Genomic DNA, 23,826 nt, shown 5'->3' on the forward strand with positions numbered 1-23,826 from the left:
GAAACAAATATTACGCCACTGAGATATTTTTCTTGTCATTTTTTCATGTGGTGCATCGTTTTTATGCAAAAAAATAAAACATTTTGGCGCGTATTTGTCATTTCTTAATACATAGCAAGAATAAAACACTGAAAACGTTTGTTTTCTATACTTCTATACTTGAAAACAAACGTTTTCAGTGTTTTATTGTTAGATAAAATGAACTTCCATCAAGTAACGGTCGAATCCATCAATTATTTACATAGCAAGAACTATCCAATATAATAATACTAAACTAGAACAATAACAGGAAATATTACTAGTAAGATTTTAACTAGGTGCAAATCTACAAGAAATGTTCAAATTAGAATTAGACAGTAAATCATCTACAACAGACCATGCAGAAATCGTAGAAAAAATAGCCGAAACATTCCAGTTAACATCCTCAAAATCTATTTATGATAAAGATTTCCTAACATATAAAGAACAAAAAGAAAGTATTCCTATCAACATAGTAAACAATAATGAACCTATAAATGTATTTATCACAATCAGAGAAATAAGAGAGATGTTAGATTCTTTAAAGGACACATCTCCAGGTCCGGATGACATTCCAGCTTCTTTTCTGAAACACCTACCTGAAGAAGCTTTAGAAATTTTATTAAAAATATACAATCGTATATGGACTAAACATGAATTTCCCAGATTATGGAAATCCTCTATAACTATTCCCATCTTAAAACCTAATAAAGTGGCCAAACTCATAAGACAAGAATTGCACAAACTAAATCACAAAAATGTTGCTTTCCTGTGAGTTCCATCTCATATTGGAATCGCTGGAAATGAACTGGCAGATAAACATGCTCGAGAAGCCTTAGAGGACTCAACTATAGAGATCTATCCAACAACTCCAGCGTCAGATCTCAAATCATATTTCCAAAGCAAAATAGTTGATATATGGAATAGCAGATGGCATGAAAACCAGAAGCAGTTATTTGAGATAAAACCAACATTTCAACGATGGTCTGATAATTCCACAAATCGATTTTCCCAAGTGATCATCTCGCGATTGCGGCTTGGTCATAGCCGCCTCACGCATGGTCATTTGATGACACGAGATCCTCAACAGGAGTGTTATGCTTGTGAGACCCCTCTGACAATAAAACACCTTCTAGTGGAGTGCCCGTTACACAGTGCGGAAAGAGTTCAATTCGGAATCCCGGACGATTTGAAAATACTATTCTCAAAGTGCGGTTCCAAAGTGATCCTTCAATACTTAAAAGCAATAGACTGTTTATATAAAATTTAATTGTAGTATTCTATAGTTATTATTATTGTTACCAAAACTATCATTTTCGCTAATAGCCTTACAGGCTGATGCGAGTTTGTAAATAAAAAAAAATGTTCAAATTAACCTCCTTTAGAGGTGACAGAAGAATTTTATATTCATCATTGGCGCGCGTACTGGTCTGATTTTTTTTAAGAAAAAAGCAGTATGCCTCTGGGATATGACAAATTAAAAATCATTTTTGAATTCCTCTATAATTTTTGACAAAAAATATATCTCGCCTATTTTTCATATGACGCACCATTTTTATACAAAAAATAAAACGTCTTAACGCCTACAAAGCATTCGAGGTAGTTTCTATGCATAGAAACTTATTTCAAAGACTTTGTAAACGTTAAGATGTTTTACATTTTTGTATAAAAACAGTGCCTCATATGAAAAAATGGCAAGAAAGATTGTTTGTCGCAAATTGAACAAGGAATTCAAAAATGATTTTTAATTTAACATATTACAGTGCCGTACTATATTTTTCTTTAAAAAAATTCAGACCATTACCCGTAGACGCGTCAATGATGAATATAAAATTCTTCTGTCACTAGTAAAGGATGTCATTTTGAACATTTGTGGTAGCTATGCACCTAGTTAAAATCGTATTACTAATATTTTCTCTTATTATTCTAGTTTAGTATTATTATATTCGATAGTTCTTGATAATGTATTAAGAAATGAAAAATACGCGCCAAGATGTTTTATGTTTTTGCATAAAAACGGTACACCGTATAAAAAAAAGCAAGAAAGGTTTTTTATCATAAATTAAACATTGATAAACTATTTAGTTATTTATAAAATTTATAAAATTATTTTTTTAATTTAATTGTGGCTTATTTCCCATCTAAATAGTTAATCATAAAAATGCCACAAGGAAATAGCTTCAGAACCACATTAAACATGGAATTTAAAAATAATTCTTAATTGGAAATATCTCAGTGGCGTACTATTTTTTTCTTTAAAAAAAATTTAGGGCGTTGCCCGTAGGCGCACCAATGATGAATATAAAATTCTTAATTATATGTCAAAAAATGCGCAATAACTACCTCTTAAAATCCACCAAATTTGATTTATATAGCTCAACCGACAAAAAATAAATTTGCAGTTTGAAATAAAAATTTCAACAACCCGTATCTCGGAAACGAAGCATTTGCGGACATACGTTAGTAGAGCAAACTGTCATTATTTTTTCATTAAGAATTACTGCTTAAAATTTGTCTTATTTATTTAATAAGGGTGTATGTATATATATACAACATATATTTATGTATTTATATGTATATGTCTACATATACAACATATTTATAAATTACAAATGCCCTTTTTATATCCTTAAATTTGTATTCGTTTTCTTTTCCTTTGTTTAATTAGGGCTTTACCTCTTAAATCTCCGACGGCATGTAAAAAAATTCCGTTTTTTTAAGTAATTAAGTTTTTTATAATTAACGTCGTTGCTGCTAATAGTGTAGCTTGTATATAATCTCCAGAAAGTTTTTCCGAGACCTTTTTGTGCCGTATAATCCGGATAGGTAAAAAATGAAAACGGATCTTATTGATCCCCGCTTAAAGTGATCCCTTACCCTCAGCATGGTTAATACCACGGCAGTGTATAACACAACTTCTAATTAATTATTTCAGATAACTCAAAACCGTGTTGGGCTTCAAACTATTATAATGTCAGAGTTTAACTTTACACCTGTGGATCCGACAAGGGTCGCGGTTTTAGGCCAGATTACCATCGGGTCGTAGCAGACACAAAGAGTAAGGCGTTTGACCTTTGATGCTAAGTCTTTATATCCAAAATATAATATACATATACATTTTACATATATATAATATATATATACATATATAAAAGCTTGTAGATATATTAAAAAGCAAAAATATTGACAGTCGTGATATGAAAATTATATCTAACATAAATATATTGGAATCAAACTGCCAAGGTAAGAGTTGACAGCCAGGACACCCAAGATATCAAAATACAAAGAGGAGTCCGTCAGAGTTGCGTGCTGTCTCCACTACTTTTCAATGTCTACAGTGAAGTGGTATTTCAAAAAGAGCTCTCAGATTCAATAGAAGGTATATCTATCAATGGAGAAGTTTTGAACAACTTACGTTTTTCAGACGATACAGTAATAATAACGGATAACAACAATGATTTACAGAACGTAATGCAAGGCCTTAATGAACGCTGTCATGAGTAAGGACTGAAGATGAATTTAAAGAAAACTAAATGCATGATCATAGCTAAATCAGCACACGCAAATATCCAATTAACTATTGAAGATACTGTAATTGAGGGTGTGGATAACTACAAATACTTAGGAACATGGATAACATCAAATGTAGACCAAACCAAAGAAATTAAGACACGTATTGAAATAGCACGTGCATCATTCATTAAACTTAAAAAGTTTCTTTGTTATCGGGATATAAGCTTAGAACTACGCCTAAGGATGGTTCGATGTTACGTGTTCTCTACTCTTCTTTATGGCTTGGAAGCGTGGACATTGAAACAGGTCCATTTGAATAAGTTGGCCGCTTTTGAATTTTGGTGTTACAGAAGAATCCTACGAATATCATGGATTCAAAGAATGTCGAACGTGGAAGTAACTAGAAGGATAGGAAATCAACCGGAAATAATACTAACTATCAAAAGACGAAAACTTCAGTACTTGGGACATGTGATGAGAGGGCAAAAATACTCATTATTGCAACTTATTATGCAAGGCAAAATCCGAGGAAAGCGAAATGTGGGAAGACGAAGAACATCCTGGCTTAAGAACTTACGGGAATGGTTCGAATGCAGTAGTGCAGAGCTATTTAGAGCGGCAATCAACAGATTCCGCATTGCCATGATGATTTCCAACCTTCGATAGAAGATGGAACTTAAAGAAGAAGTTACATATACATATAGATATACATACACATATACAATGTATATGTATACAGGATAGCGAGAAAGTATGGAAACACGGTAATTTCTCGGAAATTTTGGTGGGTAAGGGTGTCCTACTGCGGCCCATATTATAGTGGTAATTACATTGTTTTCAAATCTTCTGTTTTTCTGGAAATCTAATGAACTTTCTTATTTTAAATGGAACACCCTGTATATTTTTGCGTTTTGAAATGCTTAAGAAATACTGATTATTTTTCATGTTATGTTCCCTATACCTAAATACCATAATTTCGGAGTTATTGCTACATTTATTAAAAAAAAAATTAACAATTTATAAAAAATTTTTCGGCCCAAGTAGACATTATTTTAGGTTCTTTGAGTTATTGGGAACAAAAAAGGTCTTTCGTAATTTTCCTCAAAAGTTAATCGTTTCCGAGTTATAAACAATTTACTAAAAATAATCGAAAAATGACGATTTTCAAGGTTCAAAAACACAAGTAAAAAATCATTTTTAAAATTACCAAGTACCTAAATTCAAGCTCAAACCTTTTTCTATCAGATCCGTATAAGAATTTTTGGCATATTTTATTCTAAAACATTGTTTTTTTTTAATTGTTAATAAAGCTCATATGAGAGGACGGGCTATCGTGCATCATTAACAACTAAAAAATAATGTTTTAGAATGAAATAAGACCAAATCACTTATAGGCATCTGATAAAATAAGGTTTGAAATTGAATTTAGGCAATTCATAGTTTTAAAAATAATATTTTTTACTTATGTTTTTGAACCCAGAAAATCGTCATTTTTCGAGTTTTTCCAGTTTTAAAATGTTTATAACTCGGAAAGGATTAACTTTTGAGGAAAATTACAAAAGACCACTTTTGTTCCCAATAACTCAAAGAACCTAAAATAATATCTACCCGGTTCAAAAAAAAAATAAATTTGTATAATTTGTTAATTTTTTATTAACTCCAAAATTATGGCATTTAGGTATAGGGAATATAACATAAAAAATAATCAGTATTTCTTAAGCACTTCAAAACGCAAAAAATATATAGGATGTACCATTTAAAATAAGAAAGTTCATTAGATTTCCAAAAAAACGGAAGATTTGACAACAGTGTAATTTTCACTATAATATCGGCCGTATTAGAATACCCTTACACACCAAAATTTATAACAATCGTTCAAGCGGTTTCCGAGAAATTACCGTGTTTCCATACTTTCTCGCTACCCTGTATATATATATATATATATATATATATATATATATATATATATATATATATATATATATATATATATATATATATATATATATATATGTTATAGTCAAAGCCCGAATTTCAGGCACTCCTAGGTTTGACTAGGCAATCCTCAGGTCTGACTGACGGTCTTAGTCAAAGCCCGAAATAAATTACAGTTTCGGTCTTTGACTAGTCAAACCTAGGAGAGACTAAGTTGGTCAGGCAAAGGTCGAAATTTAATTTTATGAAATCGGGGTTTGACTAGTCAAACCCCGATCAGCTATTTAAATGTCGTAATTTGTTAGATTAGGTTTAATAAAACGTCATTTTTGAATTTTAATGTTTATTATTTTTATATTGTCGTAATAAAAAATTGTGTGTATTCTCAAATGTCGAAGTATTATGACATTTAGAGTTGCACAATGCGTTAGACCTTTTACATTTACATAATTTTGAAGAGCATTTCCTATTGCGCTAGGATTTTATAAAGCCTTTTTCTCCAAATTTAGAATCTTTATACTAATTTCTTTTAGAGACAGCTTAAAGTCTGGAACATCTTCGAAATTAAAAAAAAATCTCTTTGCATTCTCTTATTTCATTTTTTGAAAAAAGTGTGTTTATTGTTCCGTATTTCGTGCTAACTCTATATAAACCGGCAGTTGTTTTATCTTGTATGTTACCCAAAATATTTCAAGCATCTCCTTTGGCTCTATCAAAGCTGGGGATAGGTATTGCTACAGTTTTTTAAATAATTAGAATTTATTTACACCATAACAAATGAGAAAATTATTAAATATTAAATATTTAAAAATATTAAATTTTTTACACAGAATAAAAATATTTTGAGGAAATAGATTCCACATAATTGTATGAGTTTGGTATACACTCCCAATATTTCCAATAATCCTTCTTTATTTAATGAAACTTTATTTGAGCTGTTAATATTGTGAGATAAGAAATTTTGCGTTGTACGTTTCCTACTGTGAATCTGTCAAAATGTATCTGAGTTAAGCGAACGGAGTTTGATTATTATCTACAGGTAATTTACACGTCATTGACCAAGTATATGGTCAAACCAAAGAAAAGTTATATGCATGCGTTGTGCACACAGAGAAAAGAATAAAATAAATATAGGAAAGGCGACTGAAGGTCTTCATGCCCAGGCCAATGCTATGAAAAAATTAAGTGAAAAAGTTTCCTCCAATTTCGATCGGAAAAACTGTAACAATACATATATCTCCAGCTTTGATAGAGCCTTAGAGATGCTCGAAATATTTTAGGTATCACACAAGATAAAGCCACACTTTTTTCATGAAATCAAATAAGAGAACGCAAAGAAAATTTTCTTAATTTAGAGGATGTTCCAGATGTTAAGCTGTTTCTAAGAGGAATTAGTACAAAAGATTCTAAATTTGGAAGACCAGGCAAAATGCTGCTGCAATAAGAAATGCTCTTCAAAATTATGTACATAAGTGTAAAAAGTCTAACATATTGTGCAACTCTAAATACCATAATACCTCAACATGTGAGAATAAACACAATTACTTTTATGTTAATAACAATATAAAAATAATAAACAATAAAATTAAAAATGACGTTTTATTAAACATAATCTAACAAATTACGACATATTAATAGCTGATCGGGCTTTGACTAGTCAAAGCCCGATAGCCCGAAAGTCATAAAATTAAATTTCGACCTTTGCCTGAACAACTTAGTCTCTCCTAGGTTTGACTAGTCAAAGGCCGAAACTGTAATTTATTTCGAACTTTGACTAAGACCGTCAGTCAGACCTGAGGATTGCCTAGTCAAACCTAGGAGTGCCTGAAATTCGGGCTTTGACTATAACATATATATATATATATATATATATATATATATATATATATATATATATATATATATATATATATATATATATATATATATATATATATATATATATCGATACATCAGTATCAGAGTGCACCAACTCAAAAAACATAGTTCTTCACAAATCAACTTTAACTTATTTTCTCTGGGAGCAAATATTTTTAATCTGTTGTAAATGGTCCATTTGTTTTTCAAATAAAACAAAATTTTGGAATTAGATGTTTATTTTATGGTTCTTTTAGATGATAATTTTTGTTTAATTTTTTTTAAAGAATTCAGATTTTTTTTTGAGTTGGTGCACTATGAAACTGTCGACACATGATTTTTTTAACAGTTAGTGCATTTTGTATAGGGTATTTGTATGGAATTCAATTAAAATTATTTTTATTTTCTTATAAAATCATTATTGTTTCCTTGTTATGAAAAAATATAACAAAATCAGAATAATTTTAAATTGTCTTATTATTATAACTATCTTATTTTGTGTGGCTGGTCTTTCTTAACTCTTAGAATTTGTATTTCGCTCCATTTTATTTTGTCTCCGGCTTCATTTATATTAAAAATTGCATACACTTCGGCAATTTCTTCTGTAGCGTACCAGGCCGTCCAGTTTTCTTCTTCTCTTCTTCTTCTTTTTGTATAGACATGACTCTGTCTGTTTTTACAATGTGCCTCTAGTAAGTTGTCGTTCCATCATTTTCGTGGTCTTCCCACTGATCGTCTTCCCACTGATCGTCTTCCTATTGGAGAACCGTCTCTCGCTGTCCTGACTACTATATTTGTTGTCATTTGGCTTACGTGGTCATTCCATTCTATTCCTCCGTTTCTTACCTAGTTATTGAATGTTATCCACCTTGCATCTCCGTCGTATATCTGTACTTCTAGCTTGTCGCATAGAGTCTTACTATCGATTTTTCGAAGGGTTTTCATCTCCGCTGTTTCGAGCAATCTTTTTGTCCTCTCTGTGGTCGGGTCGTGTTTCTGACGCGTATGTCATTATTGGCCGGATGACTGTTTTGTAAATTCTGTCTTTCATTTATTTTCCGATATTTTTATCGGAAGTTTTTTTAGCCAGGCTAATTATTATTGGTAGCATTTGCGATAAAATATAGAGCGGGTTTCCTTTTAGGTATCTTTTTTTTTTTCTGTGAGGGCGTGCATCGCATCACCCTCATTTTGAGTATGTCCAACTACTAAGCATTTGTGGGCTATGCTTTTTATTGATAAGTTTTGACAGCAATATAAAAACAAGCAAGCAATAAATTTGTTTTTGTTTTCGCCCAGGCAATTATCGGAGTAAAATATGTGCTCATATTGAGGTCCATGGTTCGTTAGATACTGTCAAAGACACATACTTATTTCATTAAAACCTCTGCTTGCGATACGTTCGTGCCACAAAAAACTATAGCCATGTTTGTGAGAAATATCAAATATAATGAAGTTGTAACATGATAAGCGTCTCATGTAAAAAGAAAATCACTCCGATCTCCATTTGGTATGTAGTGATAATAAAACTTGGAGATGAAAGCAACAAACTACAGTACTGTTATCTTCCTTTGAATCCGTGATATCCAATTCCTTTTCTAACCGAATCCGATTTTTTTCTCTGATATGTGCATCATACTTAAGTTGTAATATTTTTTACAACACTGGTCTTTTTTGGCTGAAAAAAGGCAATATTAAATTCCCTGTTAAAAATATTGGTGTAATAATGGAGTTTTACGGGAATTTTCAGTTCTCCTCTACATTTTTCTTGGTACAGTCTGTACATGGTGGCTAAGTTTACAGATTTGTTTTTTCTTGCTCCGCAATAATGAGAGTCAATTACTGGAAAAGATTTGATGTGGCACCGCACGAATTCTTTTTCATCATCAAGCACCATTGGTCGCCAAGCATTTTTTTTTCCTCCGCGATTGTCATTCTGTGCAAACCCTAGCTCTGCTTTTTTTTTAATTGCTGTGCATGCTTTTTCATTATTATCCTATTCGAAATGTTCAAAGTGTTATAAAGAAAACTTTACATAAGTACTCTAATTTTTTCATTTCTCATCTCAAAGTAATAAGCTCTATTTTCGCTCCTAAAACTCCCTTCTTTCTTATATAGTCGGTTCGCTAAACTTGGACACGACTGGCTAGTAACTTTAGTAAGTAATTTTACCAATTTGGTAATATTGGCAAAAAATAATTACTAAATAGTTAATAATAATTACTAAATAGTTAGTAATTTTGTCAATTTTGGCAAAATTGGCCAAAAACAAAAAAAACCTACTTAAATCACTAGCCAGTTGTGTCTGAGTTTAGCGAACCAACTATATTGATATTTTGGCTTAACTGGCATTATATTGTTAACTATAAAATCTTGCTGCCTATTTACATCACCAAGACCCCAGTAGTTATTTAGCAGTTTTTCTCTTTCTGTATCACTAAACTTTTCCGAACATTTAATTTAGCAACGGTCAGTGCAAGCAGCTTTCACAGACCATTTTGAGTTAGTAGCTGACAATAGTTCTACCGATCAAGTTTCATTATGCACTAACTCAAAGTGATGCGGTATTAAACTACCACATTCTAAACAAAATATACGATTCTGCATGTTGACAAGTCAAAATTTTTACGATGGTGTTGGAATTTTGAGATGGTGTAATTTGAAACTGATAAATAAACATATTTTAACCATTTCCTCGTACTTATCTCAATATTGAAAAATTTTGAGTTGGTGCAGTCTGATACTGATGTATCGATATATACATGTATTACATATACACGCATACCAATATATAATTTATATAACACATGCATACCAACACAAAGTTGACTTTCATGTCAATAAATTCCTACATTAAATTTTTATTAGATATTATTTGGTCTCATTAAATAATAAATTGCTCTGCATTTTTTTAATTGAAATTTCGAATATTTCATGTATATATTTCGAATATTTCATGTACATATTTCGAATATTCCGAACATATTAAAAGTTTATTTATTTCAAACAAAACGGAACAAAAATTTATTATTTACGAATTATAAAAATTAAAATTTAAAAGAAATTAACAACAACTTTAAGGATAATAAAATTACAATATGTGCTCTACATAATGGCCCCTATTTCAATATCTATTATGTTCTGTAAATACTGTCTCACTCTTGTAAGAACTTCATATTCTTAGTTTCGTTATAATGTGTCTTTAATTCTTACCCAAGTTGGTTACCAGTTTCTACTGGAACAACATAAACAATGATTTTAAGTAATATACCAGGACGCACCTGTAAAAATATTAGTACATTTGGATGTTGAGAGGTGACTCATATTTTTTTGCGAAATGAATTTCGACTCGATTCGAGTTCTCTGCTTAACCCAGAATAACCATACCAACAGGCACCGTTAGGAAAACATTCCACTTTGCGGTTCAGAGACCCATATGAAACGAGTCTGTGTAGTCTATACAGAGTATGGCATTAGTAAAATAATAAAATAAGAAAACCTACGGTTTCGTTTTGATTAAAATCAGAGCCTCCTTGAAAACAGGTAGACCTAGAAATAGTACTATCGGGGGATGGAGGAAGACAGATTTTAATCAAAACGAAATCGTAAATTTTCTTATTTTATTATTTTACTAATGCCATACTCTGTATACAGTACACAGACTCGTTTCATATGGGTCTCTGAACCGCAAAGTGGAATGTTTTCCTAGCGGTGCCTGTTGGTATGGTTATAACTGGGTTAAGCAAAGAACTCGAATCGAGTCGAAATTCTTTTCGCTTATTCCCCGTTAGAGGGCGTTCTATCCATACTTCGATATTAATTGTTTTAATTTATATCGTGAATCTACGGCAGATCTGTCTTCCTCAGAGCCTCCTTGAAATCAGGTAGACCTAGAAATAGTACTACCGGGAGATGGAGGAAGACAGATTTTAATCAAAACGAAACCGTAGATTTTCTTATTTTATTATTTCATATTTTTTTGCAGAAATTGCTTGGAATTAACTCATATAATAATAATTGAGTTATCCTCCCACTCAAAAAGGTCCGGAACATTGTTTAAATAATCAAAATGTCAAAATATGAAGGAAAAATTCGATGTTTTTCTTCGTTTTTTGATTATAACTTTAAAAGTACTCATTTCCTAGCAAAGTTGCACTAACATAAAAGTTGCGTAATTAATTTCTCTACAATATAGGATTAGCTAATAATTTTAAAAATTGTCACCCTTGTTGCAAAATAGCAATAATTGCGAAAAAACCATAAAGAAAACAAGTATTCGCATTTTACGTTTTTCAACCATTTATGCTACACTTAGGACTTTATATTTGACCCTGAAAAACTTCATGATATATTAAAACAATACTGTAAATTTAATTAAGATCGGTTTAACAGATTCTGCAAAATAAATTTTGCAATTCAGCTTTCGCAAAAAAATTCATTTTTTCAAAATGTTGCAGGACTGAAAATAAAGCAGACAACAAGTTGAATTTTTTTTTCATATAGAAGAATACTGTACCTTTGATTTGCAATTTTTAGAATTAAAATCAAGTAACTACCACGGCGTCAGGATTTTTTTTAATAAACATTAATTTTTGGTGCTACGCGCAGGACAGCAGATAGGTTTGCTCTGATTGGGCATTCCAATGACCTTTGATAATGATTGATACATTTTAATTTTTAGTAAATTTCGATATAAATAAATAAATTTGTTTATTTCAAAATAAAAACACATACTCGGTCCTTTGAAATTACATTTTTTTAGCAGAAACTTTCTTTGTTCATATATTTTAACTTAGAATTAAAGTTAATTATTTTTAAACATTTGTAATTATTTAAACAATATTTCACAAACAATAATCAAATTAGGTTGATTTTTGTGGAATAAAAATATTAAAATACAACAAAATATAGAGTAAGAAAATAATATATTAGATAAAGATTGGAATAAATTTTGGTGGAAATCAACTTGTGTGAATCGGATACCGCTGTCCTGCGCGTAGCACCAAACATTTTTTGTTTATTTAAAAAAATTCCCGACGCCGTGGGAGTTAATTGATTTTACAAATTGCAAATGAAAGGTACGGTATTTTTCTATATGCAAAAAAAATTCAACTTGCTATATTCTTTATTTTCAGTTCTGCAACATTTTGAAAAAATTAATTTTTTTTTGCGAAAGCTGGATAGGAAAATTTATTTTGCAAAATTTATTGAACCGATTTTAATGAAATTTACAATATTGTTTTGCTATATCATAAAGTTTTTCTGGATAAAATATGAAGGTCCTGAGTGTAGCATGAATTGTTGAAAAACGTAAAATGCGAATACTTGTTTTTTATGGTTTTTTTTTTTGCAATTATTTCTATTTTGCAACAAGGGACACAATTTTTAAATTATTTAAGTAATCCTATATTGTAGGATATTTAATTACGCAACTTTTATGTCAGAGCAACTTTTCTCGGAAGTTAATACTTTTTAAGTTATAATAAAAAAACCAAGAAAAAAATCCAATTTTTCCTTCATTTTTGGACATTTTGATTATTTAAACAATGTTCCGGACCTGTTTGAGTGGGAGAATAACTCTATTATTATTATATAAGTTAATTCCAAGTAATTTCTGCAAAAAAATATGAGTCACCTCTCAACGTCCATCTCAAAACAGATGCGCCCTGGACTATAACTCCAAACACAAAAATCACAATGATTAGTCCAACTTTTCCAATGGATTGGATTCTATAAGTGTACTACATAGAAAAAACGTTTACAACGAAACTGATGTACATCAAGTGTCTAAAATTTAAAATTATTTCCGATTATACAGTCAGTTCAGCACAACGGAATAAACCAAAATTTTATTTTTTTTAATGGAACACCCTGTATATTCATCATTTTTGGATATATTTCAAAATATGAAGGGTTTGCAAAAAGTTTCATAGGTCTTAAGTTAATAATTTCCGAAATATTCACACTTTTATTGAGAAAAATGGTAATATTTAAAGGACTGTGGATTATGTTTTCATGATAATAAAAATGTATATGGCATGTCAATTTTTTTCTAGTTTATTGTCATTGTTAAATAATTTTATATATTTGACATCAGTGTCATCACTATTCTCTAATATAAAATTGTATCTTTTTTCTTAATGGAACACGCTGTTTATTAGTATTATATTTTGTAGAAAATATTACAAGCTTTCTTTTGTTATGAGGTTATACAGACCGTTTAGTGTTTTATTAGATGTAAGAAACTGAAGGAAACGGTTACATCGGTAACATTACTGTTGTACATAATTATTGTATTTTAATTTTTTAAAGTTGCTCAAAATTTATCCATCGTTTCGATAGTAACAGTAGGTAATTTATTAAAATCACTTTATCATTTTTTCTCTTTTCTCGATTATTAGTTTTTATTGCATAGTGTTGTAATCACTGAATAGATATTTCGTGAAAAAATAATCCTATTAATTAAATTAATGAATAATTTAGGCGATTATTCAAGAAAGGATTGTATTAAAAAACTAAACGAAATAGCCATCTCTATTTAGCCGATAAAATTGATATTCGGCCGTCGGCAATTAATGCAACTATAATACACTTGCTAATGTTTACGTCTAGCCCACAGTGTTGCTGTTTAATGGGTGTATATCTAATTTAAATCTAAACAGTCTCTATATACAGGGTGTAACGAAAATACAGGTCATAAATTTAATCACATATTCTGGGACCAAAAATAGTTTGACTGAACCTAACTTACCTTAGTAAAAATGTGCATATAAAAAAGGCTACAACCCTTTGAAGTTACAAAATGAAAATCGATTTTTTCCAGTATATCCAAAATTATTAAAGATTTTTTATTGAAAATAGACATATGGCATTGTTATGACAGTAGCATCTTAAGAAAAAATTATAGTGAAATTTGGACACCCTATAAAAATTTTATGGGGGTTTAGTTCCTTTAAACCCCCCCCCCCCCAAACTTTTGTGTACGCTCCAATTAAATTATTATTGTAGTACCATTACTTAAACACAATATTTTTAAAACTTTTTTGGCTCTTAGTACTTTTTCCAAAAGTCAGCTTTTATCGAGATATTTTGAATATTTGTCAAATACACCACATATTTGTATATTATGGTTAACTACGATTGTGGAGACTTGGTAATAATATGAAAATTTATGTATGATTTACATTTTTAGGTATATTTTGAACCGTATTAAAAAAGAAGCCATATCTCGATAAAAGTTGCCTTTTCGAAAAAATACAAAGAGACAAAAAAGTTTTAAAAACATTTTGTTTAACTAATGGTATCGCAGTAATAGTTTAATTGGAGCGTACACAAAGATTTGGGGGGTTTAAAGGAACAAAACCCCCATAAAATTTTTATGTAAACATCTTAAAAAAGAAGCCGCAACTCGATAAAAACTGCCTTATCGAAAAAATACTAAGAGCCAAAAAAGCTTTAAAAATATTGAATTTAACTAATGGCACCACAATAATAATTTAATTGGAACGTACAGAAAAGTTTGGGCGGGTTTAAGGGAACAAAACCCCCATAAAATTTTTATGGGGAGCTCAAATTTCACTATAATTTTTCTTTAAGATGCTCCTGCCATAAGAATGCCACATATTCATTTTTAGTAAAAAATCTGTAATAGTTTTCGATATATTCGAAAAACTCGATTTTCATTTTGTAACTTCAAAGGGCTATAACTTTTTTTATGTGCATATTTTTACTAAGGTAAGTTAGGTTCATTCGAACTATTTTTGGTTCCAGAATATGAGATTTAATTTATGACCTGTATTTTTGTTATACCCTGTATATATAAAGGGTGAGGCAGATAACTGGCCTATTAGAAATATCTCGAGAACTAAAGGCAACAGAATCATGAAAATTGAAATAAAGGGGTTTTGAGGGATGATCTATTAAATGAAAATATTTTCATCTCTTTGCAACTTCCGGTTATACCGGAAGTTGCTTATAACTTGGTTTTTTTTAATGGGACACCCTGTATATTTTTACATCTTTGGACTCTCCTCAATATCTTCTTTCTTAAAATATGAGAGTTTGTAATATTATACAGGGTATTTTAAAAGATATTTACGTTTTTTTATTAATTTCGTAGCAATATTCACACCCTTTAGAATTGTAATAGTTTGACATAAAAAACTCTGCTTACGTTCAAGTGATTTTTAATACAGTCTATTATTGTTAAGAATTATTAGTATAGCTAATTTTGAAATTTGAGTATACAGGGTTGGTCGAAACTCGGAATGAATATTTTCTGAGTTTTCTTAAATAGAACACCCTGTATTTTAGTATTGTAATGAAATGATATTTCATAATACTTTTTTATTTTATAAGTATTCCCTATACCTAACTGCTTTAATTTGTGAGTTATTGGTGATTCAAGCTAAACATTAATTGCAACAAAAAATACGTAACATTTTATTAGGTTGGCCGTGAAAATATTCAATCACAAATAATTTTTCAGAAATAAATACATATTAATCCAGACTGATCCTTAAAATTACTAATAATGGTTTAGCTATCAAAATACCTACGTAGTTAAGATTGTTGGTGCGACTAACAATTAAGCACAAATTAAAGCAGTTAGGTATAGGGAATGCTTAAGAAATAAAAAAGTACCATAAATTATCATTTCATTACAATACTAAAATACAGGGTGTTCCGTTTAAGAAAACTCAGAAAATACTCATTCCGAGTTTCGACCAACCCTGTATACTAAAATTAAAAATTTATCTATACTAATGATTCTTTACAATAGTAGACTATATTTAAAATCATTTGAACGTAAGTAGAGTTTTAGTTGTCAAACTAATACAATTCTACAGGGTGTGAATATTGCTACGAAATTAAACGTAATTATCTTTTAAAATAACCTGTATAACATTACAAATCCTCATATTTTAAGAAAGAAGACATCGAAGAGAATCCAAAAATGTAAAAATTTACAGGGTGTCCCATTTAAAAAAGTCCCATTTAAAAAACGAAGTTATAAGCAACTTCCGGTATAACCGGAAGTTGCAAAGAGATGAAAATATTTTCATTTAATAGATCATCCTTCAAAACCCCTGTATTCCAATTTTCATGATTCTGTTGCCTTTAGTTCTCGAGATATTTCTAATAGGCCAGGTATCTGCCTCACCCTGTATATATATATATATATATATATATATATATATATATACATATACAGGGTGTTTCAAAAAAAGGTAACCCCGTCTCTAGGGTAGGTAAAAAACTGAAAAATAATTGGAGTTTGCTTAGTAAAAAATTATTGTAACGCCATCCGTTTTCAAGATACAGGGCGTTGAAGAAAAAAAATTTTACGCATTTTTGAAAATTGAAAAATTGAAACAAGGTTTAAAAACTCTAATTATTGTTGATTTATCGTCATAACAATCAATAAATGTCAGATTTCCATGGCACACTTGGAGAAAATAGAGGTATACCTATTAGAACTTTATCATTTCTACCAGCATCAATTATTACTTCATAATTTTCAAATCAAAATATTCCGAAACCGGTACACAGTATCGAGTTTTACCAAGAGTACCTTTTTCGTGTAAAATTGAATGATGTTTAAGTTTACTTGAAATTTTGATTAAAATTATACTCTTAAAAAAGTTATATTGACTAATACTTAGTAAGATCCGTGTAACTAGCGCCCTCTATGAGAATCAGATATAAAAACAAATTCATGGCATGTATCAGCTTCCAAAACATATTAGTATAAAATTTCATTACAATGTTGCCAGTAGTTTCGGCAAAATCGTAAAAAAAGCGTAATTTTTTTTTTCTTCAACGCCCTGTATCTTGGCAACGGATGGCGTTACAAAAATTTTTTACAAAGCAAACCCCAATTATTTTTCAGTTTTTTACCTACCCTAGAGACGGGGTTACCTTTTTTTGAAACACCCTGTATATACCTAGCATGTTTCGTTTTGTAGATATTTAGAGAACTGTAGACATAATGTTCTTGCAAATTTTTTGTTAATAAATTTTGTGTACCTACTGATATGTAACATACAAAAAGTATAAAAATTACCTTCTAATTTTATAAACCTAAATTAAAATATGAAAGATTAAAAAACACGTAAAAAACATTTCATAAAAATTACGGCAGATAAACGTAAACGAGTTGCCGGGTTAAAAGTCAAACCCTTGGATTGGCCTACTAACGACTGCGCCTATTATATAATAATTATTTGATAAGAGCCAAGAATAATTACCTAAGCAGTTTAGTAATAAATAGGAGTTAGATGCCAGACCGAGAGTAAATTTGTTACCTTAGGGTTATCACAGCTGTTGCAGATTATTAGAGTCAGGAAAATCTACAAGTATATTTGAAATTTTCCTTTAAAGTTGTTCTGAAGCTATTTCCTTGTGGCATTTTTTATAATCAACTATTTTTAATGGGAAATAAGCCACAATTTTACCAAAAAAATGATTTTATTAACGTTTCGAAGCCCAAATCGGGTTTCGTTGTCAAAATACAAAATACTACTACATATACAGTATGTCCCTGTAAGTTGTATCCATATGGAAAACTTTTTTATTATTAATTTTACGAAAAAAATTTATTCTTTATAAAAAGCTCTGCATGGTCCAAAACCTAAGATTTAACCATCAAATATCAAATTTTTTGAATATTGTACGAGGTATGTCAAAAAGTTTGAATTTCACTCAAGAGTAAAGCAGCTTTATTTTTCGTAATATTAGAAATTGCTATTATGAAAAGTTGTTTGGAATTAAAAACTATATTCTAATATGCAATTACATCCTTCTAATTGAAGATTTTTTTTTTTGAAAAATTATGGATAACTCATTATTTTTTCAGTTATTTTAATTCTGATAACTCTTTTATTATTAATTTTACGAAAAAAAGTGATTCTTAATAAAAAGTTCTGGATGGTCTAAAACTTAAAATACAACCATCTCATATCAAATTTTATCAATTTTATACGAGGTATGTCAAAAAAGATAAATTTAGATCAAAAGTAAAGTACCTTTATAGTTCAGAATATTTTAATTAGAAGGATGTAATTACATACTGAAACATAGTTTTTAATTCTAAATAACTTTTCATAATAACAATTTTCGATATTGTGAAAAATAAACGTATTTTACTCTTGAGCAAAATTCATATTTTTTGACATACCTCTTATAAAATTGATAAAATTTGACAAGAGATGGTTGTATTTTAGATTTTAGACCATGCAGAACTTTTTATTAAGAATCACTTTTTTTCGTAAAATTAATAATAAAAGAGTTATCTGAATTAAAATAACTGAAAATAATGTTAGTTATCCATAATTTTTCAAAAAAAAATTCTTCAATTAGAAGGATGTAATTGCATACTAGAATACAGTTTTTAATTCCAAACAACTTTTCATAATAGCAATTTTCAATATTGTGAAAAATAAAGCTACTTTACTCTTGAGTGAAATTCAAACTTTTTGACATACCTCGTATAATATTCAAAAAATTTGATATTTGATGGTTAAATCTTAGGTTTTGGACCATGCAGAGCTTTTTATAAGGAATAACTTTTTTTCGTAAAATTAATAATAAGAAAGTTTTCCATATGGATACAACTTACAGGCACATCTGTATACAGGGTGGGGCATTAGTGTGACAAAGTCAAATTACTCGTTTGTCGTAAGAGATACGAAAAAAAGTTATTTAGGTAAAAGTTGGGGCACACATAGTACCATAATTTAAAAATATTTTCAAATATATAGGGTCGTCCGTAATGACAGGGTGACACAAACTTATGTTTTTTTTTAATGGAACACCCTGTATATTTTTACATTTTTGGATTCTCCTCGATGTTTCCTTTCTTAAAATATATGGTTTTGTAATATTATACGGGGTAGTTTAAAAGTTAATTACGTTTTTTTGCTAATTTCGTAGCAAAATCTACACCCTGTAGAATTTTAGTGATTGGACATCAAATTTTTATTTTATGTTCAAACGATTTTTAATATAGTCTACTATTGTTAAACATTAACAGTATAGCGAAATGTTTAATTTTAGTATACAGGGTGGGTCGAAACTCGGAATGAGTATTTTCTGAGTTTTCTTAAATGGAACGCCCTGTATTTAAGTATTGTAATGAAATTATATTTTATGGTACTTTTTTATTTCTTAAGCATTCCCTATACCTAAGTGCTTTAATATGTAAGTTATTCGTGATTCTTTAAGCCACACATTAATTGTAAGAAAAATTACGTGAAATTTTATTAGGTGGCTGTGAAAATATTTAATCAGAAATAAGTTTTGGAGAAGAAAATACATCATAATCTAGTCTGATCCTTAATTTATTACTATTGGATGAAATATCCAAATAAATTCGTGGTTAAGTTTGTTGGTGTGCAAAATATTAATAAAAACATACAATGTTCTACCTTGTCGGCTATGACAATAAATTTCCTTAAAAATTTGACATTATACTATTTTTATAGATCCAGTTGCTTTGTTACCATTACTAATATGTATTTTTCTTATGAGAAACTGACTAATAAGATTTTGGTGCTAGTGGAATATAACAAAAATGTGCTACTAGCAATAAGAATTTTTCATTAGAAATTCCCTGATAGACGACAACTAAGAAGAGAAACGTTTAAAAATATACTAGAACGGTTTCAACGGACTGATCACTTAGATTATGATAAATCTGCTCGAATAAAAACTATTGTGAGTGAAGAAAACAGCAATTATATGTAATCCTTAGTGTCACTGAGGATCTGCATATTAGTACAATCGTTCTTACAATCTAAGTATCTAGTCTGTTGAAACCGTTTTAGTATACTTTCAAAAGTTTCTCTTTTTGGTTGTCGTCTATCAGGGAACTGCTGATGATAAATGTTTATTGCTAGTAGCTCATTTTTGTTATACTCTCCTAGCACAGAGCAATTTTAATCCGTTTCTCATCAGAAAAATGAATATTAGTAATGGTATCAAATCAACTGAAACTATATAAATAGTATAATGTCAAATGTTTAAGCAAATTTTGTGTCATAGCCAACTAGGCAGAATGTTGTATGTTTGATTCATATTTTAAGCACCAACAACCTTAACTACGAATGTATTTGGATATCTCATCCAATATTAATAAATTAAGGATCAGGCTAGATTATTATGTATTTTTTTTTCGAAAAATTACTTTTGATTGGATATTTTCACGGCTACCTAATGAAATTTTACGTAATTTTTGTTGCAATTAATGTTTGCTTAAAGAATGACGAATAACTTACAAACTAAAACACTTAGGTATAGCGAATGCTTAAGAAATAAAAAAGTACCATAAAATATAATTTCAGTACAATACTAAAATACAGGGTGTTCCATTTAAGAAAACTCAGAAAATACTCATTCCGAGTTTCGACCCACCCTGTATAGTAAAATTGAACATTTAGGTATACTATTAATGATTAACAGTAGTAGACTATACTAAAAACCGTTTGAACATAATATAAAAATTTGATGTCAAATCACTAAAATTCTACAGGGTGTAGATTTTGCTACGAAATTAACAAAAAAACGTAATTAACTTTTAAACTACCTCGTATAATATTACAAAACCATATATTTTAAGAAAGGAAACATCGAGGAGAATCCAAACATGTAAAAATATACAGGGTGTTCCATTAAAAAAAAACATAAGTTTGTGTCACCCTGTCAATAAGGACGACCCTGTATATTTGAAAATATTTTTAGATTATGGTACTATGTGTGCCCCAACTTTTACCTAAATAATTTTTTTTCGTATCTCTTACGACAAACGAGTAATTGGACTTTGTCACACTAATGCCCCACCCTGTATAGTAGTATTTTGTATTTTGACAACGAAACCCGATTTGGGCTTCGAAACGTTAATAAAATCTTTTTTTTTGTAAAATTGTAGCTTATTTCCCATTGAAAATAGTTGATTTCCTTTAAAGATTTTAGATCAATGTGGTTTTCAATACTTTGAATTTGGAAAGACATTGTCTTCTGACTATTCATTCTATTAAGCTAAGTGACAAGGGATAGAAACAAGAATTTAAAAAAATCGATCCTTTAGATTTCTGTTCGTCTTCCTGGCCGCGCAGCTAAAATTGATTTATTAAAATATAACCAATATATAATAGTTATGAACGAATTGATAATACATAAGTACTAGAGTAATAACCAAGAGTAAGAGTAAGAACCAACTACAGACAATAGTAGGATACCATAGATTACAACCGCTAACAATAGAGTCCATGTATGCGGACGGCATAGTACTAATAGCAGATTCCGAGAATAAAATGCAGAAACTAATGGATATGGGGTTAGAACAAATTGAAGAACTAAAAATGGAAATAAACGAGGAAAAAAGTAAGATAATGATAATCGACGGCAAAGAAGATAATTAAGATAATGAAATAAACATAAAATGTAAAAACTCAGAACTGAAAATAGTTACAACTTACGAATACCTGTTAAGTATAATTACTAACGATGGAAAAATATACTGGAAAATAACAAATAGAGCAAAGAAATCAAACAAGTTATACTTACTATGCATTAACGAGAGACAAGGATACGACTAACTGCTCTATGCACGTGAAAACTGGACAACTTTGGAGAAACATAAGATGAGGATAAATGCAATGGAGATGATACACACAAGATGGATATTTGGAAAAACAAAATGGGATAGATTAAGCAACGAGACTATTAGGAGAATGGTCAACCAAGAACCAGTAATGAATAAAATAGCAAAGAGACAAATGAACTGGTATGTGCATTTAATTGGGATGCAACCCAACATACTTACAATAAAAGTCCACGAAGTAAAGAACATCGTAAAAAGATTAAAAGGCAGACCGAGAAAAAAATGGATAGAGCAAGTAGTAAAGGCGGGACAAGTTAAACAAAAATCACTCGAGGAATAGAAAAGTATGGAAGAGATTTGTGAATGGAAATTAAAATAGCTAACCCAAATCCAACACCCTGATAGGGTAAAAGGAAGTGGAGAAAGATAGATAGAAATATAGCCAAAACTCCCAACAGATACAGAAACACTAACGACGGATTCTCATTCAACATTTAAAGTTGAAAACAAGAAAACTAAAAAACTGAAAGATTTTTACTTCTACAACAGGAACAGTTAATGTTGCTGAAACTAGTAGACAAATTTACAAAAAAATATATCCATGTGACGTACGTTATTTGGATTGACAGTTACGAAAAAAAGGTGGGTTAAATGGCAAGTTAAGAGTTTTCCAGGAAGCTACTGCCTAATGGCTACTGCACCCAATTGGCTTAATGCATGTGATAAGTTAGGAAGTACTTGGCATTGAAAAATGACAGTCATGTAGTGTAGATTCAATTATTATACGATAAGTAGGTTTTAAAGAAGAAATGTTGTTTGCCTAAAGAACAGTAGCCGAATATTCGTCGTTAATATTGATATATTACTGCAGCTCTTTCTCTAAGTAGCTTAGTCGAACTCCAATGGAAATCTATATACAGAAGAACCTCTATAAGTCGAACAACAAGGGAGGTGCCAAACTTACTTTACTTGACTTACTTAACGTATCCGGACATGTCAGTCTATAATTTCGGCCCAGTATTCGGCTCGTTCTTATCCTATTCATAGTTTTTCATATTTCAAAGTCTAGAGATTAGCCGGACCATTGAACCTGGGGAAGAGGAAAATACTCGGGCGGTTCATCCTGAACTGTTCCAAGGAAGCTGTTCCTGGATTTTAGTCGCTTTCGTGGTGTTCGATCTTTGTATATGACATGCCGCTCATCCGCGATCTGTTTAATTTTCTCTATGTGGTCTGCAACACCTCTGCGTGTTGAGGGTTCTACAAAACCCGCTGCCTTACCCGCTCACCAACGTGGCAACCAAATGGCGTGGCAATGACATGCAAGTGGTGTGGTGTCCCAGTGGCGGGTAGAATTGTTAAACCTGTATAAATATATGTAGTAATATATGTAGAAAACTAAATACATGATAATGGGTGATACGCAGCAAGACAATGAAGAGTTTATAAAAATACCAGGGGAGAAAGATTACATATACAGTTTTGACAGATTGGAAGAGTTCACGTACCTTGGTGTGAAAGTAATGGAAAATGGACTTGAGGATAAAGAAATAAAATCCAGAATTACAAAAGGCAACCAGAAATACGGAATGCTGAGATCCTTAATGAAGTCTAAGTTTGTTTCAAGAAAAACAAAAGAAAGAATTTATAAGACAGTGATTAGAGCTACGGTTTTATATGGAGTTATATGGGTTTTAAGAAAGGCAGATGAAGAAAGATTAGAAAGATGGGAGAGGAAAGAGCAATTTACGGAGGTATAAATACACAAATAGGATGGAAAAGAAGGACAAATAAAGAGTTGGAAGAGCTGTATACGAAACCAAAAATCACCGCAATAATAAAGGCGCATAGAATAAGATGGCTGGGACATGTGCAGAAATTGGAAAACCATAGAATGACCA

General features: G+C 30.3%; 1 protein-coding gene across 1 annotated transcript in view; it reads left to right on the forward strand.

The window, feature by feature from the left end:
- Positions 1-334: 334 nt before the first annotated feature.
- Positions 335-23,826, forward strand: part of LOC114345065 (Kv channel-interacting protein 2-like) — a 53,214-nt gene continuing 29,722 nt past the window's right edge. Inside the window, exon 1 of the mRNA XM_050663084.1 lies at positions 335-493. Coding sequence (XP_050519041.1) covers positions 335-493 — 159 coding nt within the window. The remainder of the gene's footprint in view (positions 494-23,826) is intronic.

The sequence above is a fragment of the Diabrotica virgifera genome, chromosome 10, assembly GCF_917563875.1.
Source record: "Diabrotica virgifera virgifera chromosome 10, PGI_DIABVI_V3a".
NCBI classification, from domain to species: domain Eukaryota; kingdom Metazoa; phylum Arthropoda; class Insecta; order Coleoptera; family Chrysomelidae; genus Diabrotica; species Diabrotica virgifera.